At 36.3% G+C, this 17500-nt stretch overlaps 2 protein-coding genes across 3 annotated transcripts in view; one reads left to right on the forward strand and one right to left on the reverse strand.

Moving 5' to 3' along the window:
- LOC125039756 (2',5'-phosphodiesterase 12-like) overlaps window positions 1-10475 on the forward strand; it is a 14176-nt gene extending 3701 nt beyond the window's left edge. Inside the window, exons 4-9 of the mRNA XM_047634006.1 lie at window positions 1637-1799; window positions 1932-2064; window positions 2260-2415; window positions 3434-3554; window positions 9221-9372; window positions 10185-10475. Of these exons, the coding sequence (XP_047489962.1) occupies window positions 1637-1799; window positions 1932-2064; window positions 2260-2415; window positions 3434-3554; window positions 9221-9372; window positions 10185-10313 (854 nt within the window). The 3' untranslated portion in view covers window positions 10314-10475. The remainder of the gene's footprint in view (window positions 1-1636; window positions 1800-1931; window positions 2065-2259; window positions 2416-3433; window positions 3555-9220; window positions 9373-10184) is intronic.
- Window positions 10476-12510: 2035 nt separating this feature from the next.
- The window catches only part of LOC125039742 (cortactin-binding protein 2-like), an 82632-nt gene continuing 77642 nt past the window's right edge, over window positions 12511-17500 (reverse strand). For both annotated transcript variants that reach the window (XM_047633995.1, XM_047633987.1), the window contains 2 exons: window positions 16982-17500; window positions 12511-16854 (listed from right to left, as the gene is read on the reverse strand). The exon at window positions 16982-17500 is cut by the window's right edge and continues 56 nt beyond it. In XM_047633995.1, coding sequence (XP_047489951.1) covers window positions 16416-16854; window positions 16982-17500 — 958 coding nt within the window. In that variant the 3' untranslated portion in view covers window positions 12511-16415. The remainder of the gene's footprint in view (window positions 16855-16981) is intronic.

A 17500-nucleotide genomic window follows, 5' to 3' on the forward strand; every position in this document is an offset into this window, starting at 1 on the left:
GGGAACATGTAGTGTCGCTGTAGTATTTTGTGAAATATGCTCCCCAAATGCTCAGCCACCAAGGAGTCAATTACTAAACCTATGTGACCTCACCTGATTCCCCCTTGATTTTTGGGGGGAAAATATATTTTTTAATATTATTAATATCAATGTTGTTATTTTTATTACAGACACTATAATTATTATGAAGTTATTAAAAATAGTAGTAGCAATTAAAAAAAAATACAGAAGTCAAGGAAAAAAGAAAACAGTTGAGAGAGGTAGGACTAGTAACTAACTCTTTGGTGATTAAGCACTGTAAAGCTATCAGTGTCAACATAATTAATAAGATAAACTCACAGTGGCCATGGCATGTATTTTCATTGCATCTCCAGCAGCAATTGGCTGCGGTGCCCATGACTGGATCATCTGAACTTTCTGGTTCAGACTGATCATACTTTAACCCAATGCCAACGGGCATGACATGTACGTGTATACCCACTTTTTACACATAGATGGCAATACTTGTACTAAGTCACCAATGAGCCAGTTTCAAGTACTGCCTGTCTCGCCCGTTTACCCTTTTTTTGATTTACGAAAATATTTTACGTTATCTTATTTTGCTGTTACTAATGTTTATAACAATATGGTAATTATAATTTTTATAATAAAAATAACACCATCGATATTCATAGCACTAGTAAAAAATATGTTTTCCCGCCAATTTTAATCAGGTAAGGTCACAAGGTCTACTAATTGACTCCTTTGTGGCTAAGCACTAGCAGAGCCATCTATGTGCCGAGACATTTCATAAAAATATAAAAAATGAGCTCAGCATTTTCCCCATTTTTTATTCATTTTCCCCGACGGCATTGGGTGAAAGACACCTTTGCAACTACATCTCTGTTATTATCTGCAAAGCTTATTTTCTCCATATAATCAACCAAGTATGAAGAAATACCAGTCAACTCCATAATAACAGACATAAGCTGAAATCCCACACACACACATATATGTGTGTGTGTGTGAGAGAGAGAGAGAGTGAGTATGAGTATGAGTATGAATATGAGTGAGAGTGAGAGTGAGAGAGTGTGTGTGTGTGTGTGTGTGTTTGTGTGCGTGTGTGAGTGTGTGTGTGTGTGTGTGTGTGTGTGTGTGTGTGTGTGTGTGTGTGTGTGTGTGTGTGTGAGAGAGAGAGAGAGAGAGAGAGAGAGAGAGAGAGAGAGAGAGAGAGAGAGAGAGAGAGAGTGAGTGAGTGAGTGAGTGAGTGAGTGAGTGAGTGAGTGAGTGAGTGAGTGAGTGTGTGTGTGTGTGTGTGTGTGTGTGTGTGTTTGAGTGTGTGAGAGTGAGTGTGTGTGTGTGTGTGTGTGTGTGAGTGAGTGAGTGAGTGAGTGAGTGAGTGAGTGAGTGAGTGTGTGTGTGTGTGTGTGTGTGTGTGTGTGTGTGTGTGTGTGTGTGTGTGTGTGTGTGTATGTGTGTGTGTGAGTGGTGAGTGTGTGTGTGTGTGTGTGTGTGTGTGTGTGTGTGTGTGTGTGTGTGTGTGTGTGTGTGTGTGTGTGTGTGTGTGTGTGTGTGTGTGTGTGTGTGTGTGTGTGTGTGTGTGTGTGTGTGTGTATATATATATATAATGGCTATATTCTTCTCAACATATTCTCAGGATACAATGCAGATCTTGTGTGTTTACAAGAACTGGATGAACGACTGTTTCTCAGGGATCTCCAGCCTACTTTGGAAAGGGAAGGCCTTGAAGGATATTATGATGCAAAAGGAGGACAAGTCACAGAAGGATGTGGAATATTTTTCAAAAAGCAGAAGTTAAGGTGGATACAGCATATGATAATTCATACATGGTATAAGCTATACACTGCAAATGCTTTATGTATTGTGTTCATGCTTGAATTTCTTCATAACAGTGATCTTTTCACATATATTATATTTCTTGCATCTTCCAGGATGGTAGATCATACCCGCATCATTTTAAGTGATGAACTGCAGTCCAACCCGTTGTTTGAAGATTGGTGGGAGAAAATAAGCTGCAATGTAAAGCTTGTGGAGAGAGTGGTACAAAGAACCACAACCTTACAGGTTAGAAGATTTTGGCAATTGTTTTCTGTTTTCCTAGAGGTGATAAGCAAAGCCTAATTTGTATTTAAATTAGACTGTTGTTAGAGCTATGATGTTTTATTTAGCATTGTTAATTTTACAATATTTTATAATAATAGGATATGCACACATATATTTTTTCCTCTCTTCTCTTTTTTTTTTTACCCATTGTACCAGATAAGTGTCCTGGAGAGCATTGAGAATCCATCAAAACAAATAGTTGTTGGAGTGACACACCTCTATTTCTATCCTGAAGCAGACAATATACGACTTCTACAGGCAGGAATCTCCATGCGACTCCTTCAGCAGGTCATGAGTCTGTGTAAGACAAAGGTAAGGCTAATATGTAATATGTAAGATTCTCATCCAGGTTCTTTAGGATTTCCAAATTTCTGTTAGAGGAATGGCAAATAAGGAAAATGCAGCAAAACCTTTATCACAACCCGTTGGTAATGGGTGACATGTTATTATAGCGAATAATCACAGTCTTCGGATAATGCTTTATCATGTCATGAGTACTTGTCCTGATCACCAGGATAAGGTCTTACATGTGCTACCATTAGCCAGATAATGACCCAGGTGTGGACAGTACACATTAATGTACACCTGTCCTTGTCTGACTTAAATAATTTTACCTGTTATTGGGTCAATTGTGACATAAAACATTTGTAGCAAGGTGTTAGACCTTGAGCCAGGCTGAATGCAATAGGCTTTTGAAAGCAGAAACCTCCTCTTTTTTGCTTTTCATATCTTTTGTTTCGTATTTCATAAAGGACTAAGGGTTTATTCTTGAACTTTCATTTTCATAACTGAAAAGTATTCTGGAACTTTAATTTTTCTAACAGAGGGACTGCAGTGCATGAGGGCATATAAACACATGTAATTACACACTGAAAGAATGTAAATGCATGGAAAAGTTTTAAAAATGGTAGTGTAAGTTTTGCAAGAATTAAGGATTGTTTATTACAAACAGTTTGAAATGTAATGGTTTGCAAAATACACTACAAAGATATTCTGTTGATTTATTGCTACATATTCATTAAAGGAAATAAGATGAATATGCAAAAATGAATATTTTTTTCTTGAGTGTTACATGCTCAGGATGTATTTCCTGCATTTCATAGAGAAAAATAGAATCTGGAACTTCTAATTTTCCTTCTAATAATGCACTAGCAGATGGCCATATTTCTGAACTGTGCAATTCATGGGTTAAGAGGCTTTGTAGGTTCTCATATTTGTGAGGTAATGCCAGAATCTCGTTATTTGTTCAACTACAGAGATTCTTTTTTATGGACAAGAACTCCATCATATGTGATCAAAATTTAAATAATGATAACAATACATTTTACAGAATCCAGAAAAGGATATTTCCCTGCTCTTTTGTGGGGACTTCAATAGTACTCCAGAGTTTGGAGTGTACCGGTTCATGAAGACCCAGTTCATAGATGTTGATGATCCTGACTGGAGTAGCAGTAAGTTTACCTTTTGATTCTTATTGATACTTTATTTGCACATTGTAGATGATTATTTAGGCAAGTCATCAGTAAGAGTGGAGAAAAATATTCACACAAAACTGTAACAAGTTTTACACATCAGATTTATGATAAATTTGCTGATGTCTTTCCCCTAATGATGAGATCTGTCTTAGATGAAGGCCTTTCAAAACAGCTTACTAAAAATTAGATATAAAAGGATGTTTGTCTTTTGCTTCAGTTATACAAATTTGTGTTATATACAGTTAAAACAGAATTATCATGCCAAGTCCAACCTAATCCCTTGCTCGCTGTTGTCATGGGGGGCTTAGGAGACGGAGACTGGAGCCCAATGAAAGGGATCACCCCTACCTTGGATCTCAGCCCTCACCTCATCTAATTTTGCATGGTCTTTTTTTTTTTTTTTTTCTTTCTTTCTTTTTTTCTTTCTTTCTTCCCCTTTCCTTTTCTTTTCTTCTTCATCATCCCCTTCTTCGGTCCACTTCCTGAGGTGTGAGAGCCGTGCTGAAAGGATGAAAGGTTAGGGGGCAACTACCACTAAATTTTTACGAATATCTGTGAAATTTCCTGAATACATTTTTTTCGTTCACCTTGGCCGGGATACCTGAAATTATCAGGTGGTGAAGTTTTTTTTCCATAAGATTAAATCCCCTCCTGTGTGGAAGCCATTTTTATATGACCCATTCTGTTGTGCATAGCCTGAGCCACGTGGCAATACACGCTGTATCATTCAGTGCTTGTAAGTACGTAAAATTTACATTAGAAATGTTTTTTTCATCTGTAAATGTTGTCATCCCTTATCCCTCTGTCACCTTGTGTGGGGAGCATGGAGACAACAAAGTGGGTGGAGCAAAAAGACACAAAAGCTTGCCCAGACAGCAGAGGAGAGAGCGGTTTCCTTTTCTCTTCGCCCCAGCTAGTACAAGCATACTTTGAGATGACGCAAGTTGACCACCAAGAGATCCCTGAATGTCAAGAAACTTTCTTCACCGTGTCACTCTCAGCTGCAAGCACTGCTTGGGAGAAGTAAATGTCCAACATGGTCTTGCAGGGACAACTTGACGGTGACGAAGTCTGACATGAGTGACCTTTGAGTGACTAATACTTTTTTATAAAAAGTATTATATGATTATATGACAGGAATATAATGCCTTATCATATTCCAATCAGTCAACAAGGTTCACACTACCATATGTAAAAATTTCATGCCAATCAGATAAATACAAATGACAAGACAGATGAATTGAAAAAAAAAAATTAGGAGCCAATATCTCGAAAAGTGGTTTTATGCTTAAAAAAATTTCACAGAATTGGTAAAAAGTCTGAACTACTTTTGTTAGGTATCATTATTAACTACAACTAAAAGACAATTTTTTGTATTTAGAAAATTTCAACTGAAAATGGGTCACAGATTGGAGAATATTGAATGTTGTCAGAAATGTTGGTGTTTTGGCCACCCAGCCAAACGCTGTTGCTTTACAGCCTGCTGCCCTCTGTGTGCCCAACCTGGTCATGACTTTTCAGATTATTCTGCTCAGTCATATGCCAATTGTGGTGGCTCCCATAATGTATTTTATAGAAGCTGCCCTACCTACAAGCTTAAATCTCAGGTAGCAGTCCTCAAATTCAAACTAGGCCTCACTCTATGTGAGGCCAGACAAGAAGCACACTGAAGAGGTTTTTCTCTTTCTACCTATTTGAAAACTGTACTTTGCTCCACGCCTCTCCCATCGTCTCAAGAAGTCTCAGCATCTCTCTCAGTATCTCTTCCTTCTACCTTAACCCAATGGCGCCGGGTATAGCAAATTAAAAAAAACTCTACGCTCTGGCGAACGGCGGCAGCGCGCCGACTCTGAGCGCGTGATATCGGTCCATCAAGCCGAATCATTGCCTCGGGGCGTTTTGGCGCGGCGCCGCTGCGGACAGCCGCACGCCGCACATCGTGCGTATTGTTATGATGGCGATAGCCGTGACCCGTCGCCATTGGGTTAAACCTACCTATCTCTACTACCTCTCTCCCCTAGTCAAATTCCTTTTCCAGTCTAAATCCAGATACTCCAATCTCTACCACTTCCCCGGTACCTACCCCTCACCCTCCCTCTCACTCTACCTGTCGCACCAGACATCCTAAATGTTCCACTGCATCTTCTACCACATCCTCTCCTATACCCACCTCTTCTTCTGCTCCTCAGACATCTATTCCCTCTTTGCCTCCATATTTGTTTTTCAGACCTCCCCATCCATCTCCCCTCCAAAACTGTTGAAGACATCCTAAAGTTCATAAACATGATTCAGGAGAATGCTCTACTCCTTCATCTATCTTTTAATCCCTTTAGTTGCTCTTCATTCAAAGTATCTGCAGATATCCATCCTCCTCCTCCTCAAGTTCCCTCTACCCTTCTTCCTCCCACTCACCCAAAAAACAGCCCATCCTCTCCTCCAAGTACATCACCAATACCTCTTCCTTCCCTATTATCCTTACCACCACCACTTAGATGCTCATCTGATTCCCTTATGTCAAAACAATGTCCTTCTGTGGATCCCTCCTTTCCTGACACTTCCCGATACTTCACCACCATCCCCTATTCCCTTATTTCATTCTCAGGATTCTTCTCCTACTTCCACAGCTATCATTTCTTACTGTATTACCATTTGATTGGTTCATAATAGCTCTTTTGCAGTTTTCCCATACAGTGTTACTCTCCCTTCCTCAGACACATACTCTCCATTTGATCTGACTGCCCTATACCTTTAACCACATCCTTTTACAAATTTACTTGTCTTTTTTTTCTAATACACTAAATGTTGGCAAAGAAATGGATTAATGTAATGGCTAAAACATGCATGTGGTGGCATGTGCCATGTTCAGGTAACCATTGCAATGGTTTCCTTGCCATTTATACACCAATAAAGTTATGATATCTAACATTGATCTAGACTTTTGTGATAAAGTATGGCATTAATGTTAATTTTGGCCTAATATCCTGGAAAAGCATTTGCTCACCACGGTGCAAAGTCTGCATAGTAGAAGGGCTAGAAGTTATGATTGAGATAATAGTGGCATGACATACAAGCTTCTAGCAAGATGGCAATCCTCAGCATGGCATCACATGCATTCCATCCAAAGGCAAATGTTAATCTAAAATTCAAATTTGTGACACTTTTTTTATTTATCTTTTTAAAGAGAGAGATGAAATAATTGTAATTCATAAATTAAAGTCTTTGTTGCTTGTTTGCTTTTGTAATTTACTCATGAAAATGTTTATATTTATATAAATATATATATATATATATATATATATTTAAATATATATATTTTAATATGTAATATATATATATTTTTTTTTCTTTCTTTTTTCTTTCTAAAAGCTTGGACAGTTTATTTTTTCTGATTTGTTTGCAGTTCCAACACCATGCTGTATATGCCTTCAAATTATTACTTAGCACCAAATGAGATCATCTTATTAGTAACTGGATTTTGACAAGCTATAGATGTGTTAGAAACCATTCTTTGATTATGAATTTACAATACTTATAGTCTTTTTGTAGTTAAGAATGTTGTATATCGTATCATATTTCCCATGTAAATCTTGATAAGTACTTCAGTTTATAATCTCAAAATTTCATATGCTTTCATATGATATTATTTATAATTCATTCATGCCTGATTATTCATAATTTAAAGAGAAATAAATACAAAAACAGAACAGGTTGCCATATTTTATCTCTTAAGGCATTTAAAAGTCTTTTAGAAATATACAATTCTGCTAGGTACCATAATATATCTTTCCATATATTTCCACCCTGGTATACTGTACAGAAGCAAAGAAGTATTTAAATAAGCAGAATGCATGCAGATATAATGATAAGTTTCCTCTACTGACCCATTTCTAGTAACACAAGTAGCTTTAGGATTACTTGCTATCATCTTTGATTTGACATAACAGGATGAGTGGAATTCATTGTAACCTCATGTTTCAGGTTATCCAGACTGTAAAATTAGCAATGATTGTATCTGGGTTGGTTAATGTTAAGATGGAGCTTGTTCACATTTAGCAGTCTTTCTTTAGGCTGTATTTTTTCCCATTCCCCGTGAAATAGTTAATATTGTGAGTGATCTAGTAAACTCAAAGACGTATTGCTGTTGCTAAATGAGTCTTGTTATCAGTTTGTATTCACAATGGTTTAGTTCAGGATTTTTTTTAATTGAAAAAGAACCCAATTTTCATTATGGAAACCTACAATCAGAGTGGCTCTAAATATATTTTTGAAACTGCCATCATAGTTTAATGCTGTGTGTGTGTGTGTGTGTGTGTGTGTGTGTGTGTGTGTGTGTGTGTGTGTGTGTGTGTGTGTGTGTGTGTGTGTGTGTGTGTGTGTGTGTGTGTGTGTGTGTGTGTGTGTGTGTGTGTGTGTGTGTGTGTGTGTGTGTGTGTGTGTGTGTGTGTGTGTGTGTGTGTGTGTGTGTGTGTGTGTGTGTGTGTGTGTGTGTGTGTGTGTGTGTGTGTGTGTGTGTGTGTGTGTGAGAGATGGGTGTTGTTGTTGTTGTTGTTGTTTTTGCTTATAACTTTGTAAATACTTGTACCATTTGCTTCATTTATGTTGCATTTTGTAGAGTAGGAAGTATACTATTTTTGGTATTAATTAAATTTTTATTTTTCGTATATATTTTGAATAATATAGACACATTTTTCTTTTCTTGAAATTGAAATGGTGGAACTAATAAAAGGAATAAAAAAAAATCATCAATACAACTTTTGGATAATATATGTCACTGAATTTGTTTTCACGGTGATGGTCCCCTTAAATATGAGATTTGATGGAGGGAGCCAAGTTTTGATTGGTGATTTGGATCAAGCAGTTGATAGACATGTATGGCTCATCCCACTTCTTGCTTCCAGCTAACACATTTGTGAGGTGACAGAGTTATTTCTCTCCTTTTTCTGTATGGTCACTCAACAAAGGAGTTGGACAGTATTTACTGGAACTCACAGGTTCCAATGAAAGGTTCCTGAATCCAAGAATACAAGCTTGATGAAGGGTTTTTATGTGCAGAGGCTATTATACTAGCAATAGCTCCCAGTAAAAAATAAGAGATGTATATATAAACTGTAAACCTAGTGTTTCAGTGCTGCACCAATAGTCTCAACACAATAGATTATCCCCAGCTTGTTAGCACTTGTCTTTGTAGTATGTGTTTTATTATAAAGGATTCAGTGTTGGAATTCCATTCCTTTGTGACCTGAACATGTGCTGATGATGAAGTGGAAGAGCTTGTGGCTGAGATTTCTTGCTGCTTGAATCACATGGTCTTCTGGTGATTTGGAAGAATGTTCAGGTAATACAGGCAGAGTCTTAGACTTGTTGCTCTGAAAGGGAAAACATTAGAGAGGATTACTTACTATTAGAATAAAGTTATAGTTCAGTAAAAAAAAAAAACTTTCAGTGAAATTGTATGTTTTTCACACATTTATAACAAAAATCTAAAAGTCTGGTATGGGTTGTGGTATGGAAAGATATAGTTGGACATTGTCACTATTTCATAATAAACAATGTACATTTAGAAGTTATAACAAAAAGGCAATGAATTAAGCTCTGGAAACTGTAGCAGATTTTAAGATTTTCAACCCATAATTTATATTTAGTGCCAGATGAGTGTGTGCAAGGGATTCAGCTGAGCCATGATCTGGAGATGGACAGTGCCTGTGGATGTCCTGAGTACACCAATTATACAGTGGGTTTCAATGGCTGCTTGGACTACATATTCTATCAGAATGACAAATTCTCAGTAAAGCAGGTTGGTATTAGTATCATTATTTTATAGGTATATGAGAGATATCATGAGATAGGTAAGTGGTAAGAATGTGGAAGAAATGACCAGGAGGAAAAAAAAAAAAAAGTTATATTGAAAGATAGAGAGCATTACAGATATAACAAGGTGCATATGACTTCATATGTTCAAAGTTACATCAGATAGAGATACTTAACCCCTTCCTGATGGGTCACGCCATGAGGTGTCAAAACAGGAAGACCCTGTCCACGTGAAGGGCAGTGCCCTTGTGGGCACAAGAATAATTAGGTTAGATGTTAAAACAAAGGTCTTCCAGTGTTACTAGAATGAGCAGTTCCCTAGTCAGTGGGGTTTTGCCCACTACAGGACACACACTTTGTTTTTCATGGTTGAGATCAGGATTGGTTCAGGCCATTTTATCCCAATAATATCCATGTTCTCTTCACTGGTCAAGTTGTCATTTATGTGCTTTTAACATCATCTCCCATGTCTGTGGTATGGTGAGATGACCACATGTGAATTGCCCTTTGAATGGACAGGGCCTAAAGGTTCAAGTGATAAAAAATAAAAAGCTTTTCTTTTGGTTTAGTACTAAACTTTTCCTCCCATTAGATTATTATAATTTTTAAGTTGCCATCTTTTTAATTAATTCTAGGATTGTATTTCCAGAAAAGAAATCAAGTATAAGAATATATTCTTTTATTTGTCAGAAAATTTTCATCTTTAATATAGTTCTTGTTAGGATAAAATGCTAATAGCTTTTCCTGCTTATTCAACTCTTCTCAAATGAAACTAAATTTCCACTTTCCTATTTTCAGGTCATCCCGATGCCAACCCATGAAGAGGTCACAGAACATGTTGCACTGCCCAGTGTCACATTCCCATCTGACCACATAGCTCTTGTTGCGGATTTAGAATTCAAAACAGCAGGGAAGGATCCTTTATAACATCAGAGGGGTGATTAAGAAGTTTAAGAAAGGCACTATATATCATTTGTAAACGCAAATATGGAAGGTGGCTAGAAGTGAATGAAATTCTCTTTATACTTTCTTTGCACATGGATTTTATTGACACTGTATAATCTGGAAAATAAACAAGATTAAATTAAATGTTTGTTTCTTTCATGGCCAAATGGCAGTTATCTTTGCATAAATTACTGTAATTATTGGTTTGCATGTTACAGTTACTCTATGTTAAAAAGAAAAAAAATAAAGATTTCAATCTATCTACTAAGTCAGTCACTCAGTCTCTCTCTCTCTCTCTCTCTCTCTCTCTGTCTCACTCACTCACATGCACCTAATTTCTAGTTCTCTTGGATCCAGGGGCTGGATACTCAAAACCGTTTACTGTGTTGTATCTCACCACGGAGCCGTTACAATGTCGTAAGGTCTCCGAAGGCCATACTCGAAACAAAATTATCCGCCATGTTATGACATCATACGTTGTAAAGTACCTTGTAAGTTACAACTCCGGGGCTCTCTTACGGGTTTGAAACCGGATATAGTACAGTTTATTTCCCGATTACTTAGTTGACAGAAACCTTTCATTGACTGTAACATGCCTTTTCCATATTCAATATCGGGGAATTTCAATTGTCTAGCATATTCTTTGTTTTTCATGCATTACCATTATCTTGAATCAAATATAAATTGACTGTTAATTGAGTTGACAGACGACAAACAACGTTTTGGTGGCTGCTCTTCTTCGTGACCGAGCTTTGCAGCGTGAAAGACCTTATTATAGGGAATCATTAGTTTCACTCTATGAAGAGGATAAGCACAGATTTCTTAGATTTGTTTTACTATAACATTCTTTGATGCCAAATATCCAACTAGACAATCATTTCAAGAATAATTACTTTCGCATGAAATTATGATTTTTTGCCTTATACTTCCGAAAAAAAATGTATGTAATATGTCATATGTGAGACCTCATAAACATATTGTTAAAAACATAGGATATAATAATGTATATTATATATTTATTTTTTGCCTGAAGATGATTGCTGCTTATTATTATTTTCTCTGTGTATAAAACTTGTACTATGAAAGGTAGAGTTATTCTTTGAAATTCATCATAGTTCATTCATTTTACAACACTTGGCTGAGTCTTTCAAAAATATCACTCTGGGAGACAGTTGCTGGGCCTTTCATGGTGTTGTTGACCGTTGGGGGCATGGCAATAAGACAGCCATGGATTTCCATTGGTTGTTATGTCTAGTAGGCCGACTGCTGATTGGTCAATCAACTACCAGTCTGCCCTCTCTTGGTAGCCAATGGAATTAACTTACAATGTAAACACAGGCCTTACAATGTGCTTACTACATTGTAATTATTTTTTGAGTATGGGTGGTTTACAATGTAGTAAGGAGATTGGAAGGTACGATGTAGTAAAGCGGTTACAATGTCCACGGCCTTGTAACTGACGGGTAGTTTTAAGTATCCCAGCCCAGGACCTCAACAGATTCCATTTTGCTAGGCCAATAGAATTTGGTGATAATGGAATACTTGTGCTCTTTAATGATGGGCCTTTCATATCTCTCATTCTACAGAGTAAGATTCAATGCTATATTCTTTTCCCAACAACAGGAAAAGGAGTTTCTTTGAATCTTGTTTTTATTTCTTTTAATAGAAACTAAAATGGGTTCATTAGGAATATTTTCTATACTCCTCTATAAAGATGTAAAGAGATCAAGGACCCCAGACATTGCATGAGCTCATTCAAAAGACCATGTAGCCTAACCCTTTACAGGATGATCCAGTAGATGTCATACTTTTGCTGGTAAGGTTATGATTATGTTGGGGTAATGAATTGAAAAGCTAGAAGTGCTGCACCTCTAGAAATTTTATGAAGACTTCAAAAACACTATCTGATTCACTTCACGATAGTGTTCAGGATCATATTAGTGCATTTCTAAAATAAGCTTTTATTGGATATTTACAGAAGCATCCAGTGTCTGTCTTTGTGGTAGCATAAGTAGGTAAATGTAGATTCATTTGTTTATCCTCAAAAGACTGAATGAATGTATGTGCAAGTGCACATGCAGTTTTTCATATGGGTACGAGTCCCATATTTTAGTTTAATCCTTTCGTATTTTATATATATACTAAGTATGTTAAAGTATGCTTGGAAAAGAATTATGAGCCAACTTTACATTTTATTAGGAAAAAGAGAACTGTACACTTTATATGATAACTAAATACATTAATTGTACATTTTAAAATACATACCCTTTGTTTACAATGGTCTGTACATACATATACAATACTAGAGAGATTTCTTTGATGACATCAGCTTAAGGCTTAGAAGTCCCTCACTAAGTAAATTTACTTTTTACACACACTTCAACATATCTCACCAGACCCTACCCATCAAATGGATACTGCTGCCATTTACTGCTGCCTTACTCCTGTTTTTCTTTTCTTTTTTTCTCTTTTCTTATTCTTTTGTTTACATCAACATCATCTACTTCCCAAATTGAAATCTGACATGTTCATGGGGCAAGGGTCACAAACTACAAACCTTTATACAATCTAAATTCAAATACTTTTAAATAGATATCAAATGGCAAAACCACGAAAACAGGAGCAGAAGCAGCAAAGATCTTGCAGCTTTGTGTTTGCCTACAAATTAGGCATTACTTGCCCAGGAAACTTTTATGTGAAGCTAGAAACTTAAATCTGAGAACAATAAGTTCCATGAACTCTATACAAGACAATGTATTAATGTTTAAACCAGAGTTGCAGAGACTGTGATTTAGCTTTGTTCTGTATGAAAATAACAATATTTTCCATTTCTGATAAGCTGCATTATCTACTATACTCAGTATTCCTGACTGCCCTATTTTGTTTTTATACTGGAATATAAAATAAAAATTACAATCACTTGTAATCTATTAGCTGCTGACAAGCCAAAGGAAATATATATATAAAATTAAAATAGTAAACAGAAATGTCAATGTTCAAGGCAAATCCACTGATTAGTAACATTGAAAATAAAAAATAAAACATGGAGTATATCCATCTCTGAAGAGACTTGGCTATGTGAAATACAAAAACCCTAGGGTTTAGATTATAACAAAACCACTCCTGCTCTTCATTTAACTGTGCAATATATAAATTGTCATTCTAAGTTTAAAGTTGAGTATTTTTTTCTTTATACTTTAGGTACAAAGACCAAATGGAACAGAACAATTATATTTATAAACTAACTATAAATGCCCTTCACTCTTCTGTTCTTGTGCAATTACTTTAAGAAATTATACACTGCTATCTGCAAAAATCCATCCCAACTTTTGCATACAGATCTACATCATTTCCTTCAGGTGAAACCATTCTTATTTAAGTTTATTATTTCTTTCAATAATGTTACTAATATAAGTTTTCACTGGATTCCATATACTAATTTTTCTTTTTTTTCTTTAAACAGATTTAGTCTTATATCAGCCATGAGGTTTAATGATTTACTCTTTCTAGTCATGGAATGAAGAATGCTTCTTCATCAGCAGCAACTCTATACTTTTTCTTTTATTTAAGATGTTAGTGTATGCAGGTAAACTTCAGTAACCACACTGAAGGCACCATATGGTTACTTTACACATTAACTATACCATGAAGGAAAAGAACTTTCTTCACCCAGCAACTACAGAAGTATTCCTATTTAGCATTCACTGCTAAAAATCCATTAGTCAGTAATGTTGCTCATATGTGTTGAGACTATATACAGCACCATACATCCCTTGTGTGATTCCTCCTGTCTTCTAAATTGCTGTGAATCATCTAAGTGATCAGAGCATTTTACTGTTCATTTTCTACCAACTACTATTAACATAAATCAGAAGACTGGTAGATATGGAGATGTCTGATGCATAACACACTTAAGCTGTTTCAACAAATATAATTATTTAAAAATAGGACTAGGATTTTGTTCTTTACAAACCTCACCAAATAATGAATTTGGTAATTATTCTCAAATCTCAAAAATTCTTTACAATCACCAATTGTACCATAACACATCCATAGGTCTTAAAACTGGTCAATAAATTTTTATAGTAATAAAAAAAATTATATTTAGTATTTCCTCTTCATTAATATAATAAAATATCCTACAGTACTACTGAAGGTTAAAAAGAAAATGTTACAAAATTTATGGGCATTTACAAACATCAGTATTATGACCTTGTGTAGCCTCAGCCTAATAATTGATGTTTTTCTTTAACTTCCAACTGAATGTTCTATATGACTAACCATTATTTTTTGTTTAATATAAAACTGAGTCCATTACACTGAGTAGTTCTACAGCAACTTGGATTACTGGGAAAGAAAGTGAGGGTATTTATTCAATTTTAAAGACAATCATTGTTGATTACACATTTAGCTAAAACATTCAAGGCCAGAATGATTCACTACATTATATAAATTATTAATGTAACTATTTATACTACCTGCTCTTCAACCAGGCCACTACAATGAAATTAGGTTGACTGATTATTTAATCCAATTTTTTTTCTGTTTGTTTCATTTGTACATGTGCTCTCTTAAATACTAACATGTACATAAAAATAATAATGATAAAAAAGTAGTAGTAATAACAACAATAATCACTTCAAGTTAAGAAAGCAAATGCATACAGATTGTTTGGGTCTGAAAGTGGAACTCCATAAAACTAAGTATATTGCATTTTGCCATAAATATGGATATGCTTAACGACTTCATGGTACGTGAGATCATGTAAAGGGTGTCTTAACAAGCTTTAAAAACACAATTTCTCTTTTTATGTTGATTCCTCTCTCTTCAGACAATTAAAACAATTGTTATTCCTACTATACAACTCAAGGTTGTTCTAGGTTGGAGTAATTTCTCTTGCACACACTATCACACACTCATTACCTATTAAGTATTAGATGAGAACTCAATTTCATGAGTAGATCACATGACTAAAGAATCACATACAAAGTTCTTTATCATAATAAAGTCCTATATGGCTTAGCAACTGCCATCAGGTATTCTTTCTAAGTCTGACTACCAGCCAACATCTCTTCTATAATTCAAGGAGTAATCACACACCACACCAGGTCTGTCAGGGGAATAAATACTTTTCTAACATTGTCAGTGAGGTCTGTGCTACAAGTGGAAGATCTGAAACTATGGTGTGGGATTAATCATATTATTGATAAGAGGTAATTGGCCTTCAGTCTAAGTAGTGATGGACCTAAATAAATTGGTCTTCAAACGCATTAGCTTAGGACCGAAGGACCTAATGCTTTATAATCTAGTGGCACACACACTATGCTTACAAAACCCCAGTCTGGGCTGGTAACTGCATCATCTGTTTCTGATGCTCTCAAAAAATTATGTATCTATTTATGTTTCCTGTGGAAATACATCAGGTCAGCGAACTTTTTGTTTTTTTTACCATTATCTTAAAGCTATTGGCTGTGATCCTCCTCTGTGCGTGCAACTGGCTGCTTATCACTTGTCAGTATAAAAAAGCTCTGCACTAGGAAATAAAAATAGTTCAAACCACTGGAAGAACAAATGCAAGTATCACATCAAGCTGTTCCAATAGGCTAGTATAAAGTTGAGGAATACCACCAGGTATCACATATAAGGGGATGCATTCACACTAGGTAACTACATTCATCCACTGCCTCTACACCCACAACGAAGTCTTTCTTCATTTTGCTGTACTCAGCTCCTCTTAAACACAGGCATCAATCACAAGTAGCACCTATATAGAGGGCAGAGCTGAGCAATAAAGCTAGAAGGTTATTATTTAATACAAACTATTACTGAATGTTTTCCTAAATTATTATATTGCAATATAATCAGGACTAAAATGATATTCATACTTCCTGAAGGTAAATTATAAAAATATTTAGCCACTTGGCTTGGCAAAATAAATTATAAGAATGAGATTAACTTATTTTAGAGAAAGTACTCTTCATATTAATGAAAATGAAAGAAAGCAAAAAGTGAAATTTAAATAATTGGTATCCAATCTAGCAGAATTGTCATTGCCACTTCAAGATGGTCAGGTAATTTTACAGGTCATGCATATCCCATGGGAGATAACCCTAAAATTTTAGTTAGATTAGCTTCATCCCAATCAGGGGATGTAGGTGATGCCAAACCTACAGGATGTGCCATCTGGTGTGAGTTGTCAGTTCTCTCAAATGATGGGCTACAGGAGCCACCAGCTACCACATCCAAGGGTAAGTCTTTTGGTCTAGGAGGTGGAAGAGGCGGTTTTATTCCTCGAAAGGCTGACCTGCCAAGACCACCATCAAGAGCTGCCAAGAAGCTGTGTGCCTCTGTTGTGGGAAGAGGTAGGCCAGGAGCAAGACTACGTTGGATGACAACATATAATGCCATGCTTGTTACCCTTGCCTCATCCACTTCCCCTCCAACACTGGACTTCCTCCACACACTAATAACTTCAGTTCGAATTTCTGCACTTATCACATTATTCCACAGGTGTTCCACACCCCTGTATGAATAAACAAGGTAAAATAGTAACTTTACTTTCTAAATCAAAAAGTAATATAATTCACCAAATTTAATGGTTTTCATTTTATTTTTTAAGCTTAACACAGAAGCAAAGAAGTTACACATACCTCAGTATATCTCTTGGATTATTGGCACCAAGGAGAGTTTGGATGAAGAGGTGAGGTCCATGAAGAGCTGATGAAAATCCTAGAGCCATAAGAGTTGCAGCAAGCCTTCCCCAAGCCCCTGCCACCCAGTCTATAGCCTTTTGAGTTTGGGAATTAGGAGATGGCAGGACTCCTGCATGTAGAGAGGCCATGTGACGTGTCATAGCACGAGAGATCATTGCCACCATGGGTTCTCGATCATGACGCAACTGTACCCACAATACCCCTCCCTCTAGTTGCCCACCTCCTGGCCTTCTCCATGCATCCATGGTAACTAGAACAGTTCCATTATTACTCCCACATACAGTACCCCATACACCAGGCCATGCCTCTCTTGATACACGCTCTATGACGACTAATCCCCCTCCACTTTCTAAAATGCCTCTTACAGACTCCCCATTAGATATGCCTCCACCCATATCAATATGTGTGATGCCTACACTGCTGCCGCCCTTCAGCTGAGCTAGACATCTTACAAGG

This window comes from Penaeus chinensis, chromosome 3, assembly GCF_019202785.1.
Source record: "Penaeus chinensis breed Huanghai No. 1 chromosome 3, ASM1920278v2, whole genome shotgun sequence".
Classification (NCBI taxonomy): domain Eukaryota; kingdom Metazoa; phylum Arthropoda; class Malacostraca; order Decapoda; family Penaeidae; genus Penaeus; species Penaeus chinensis.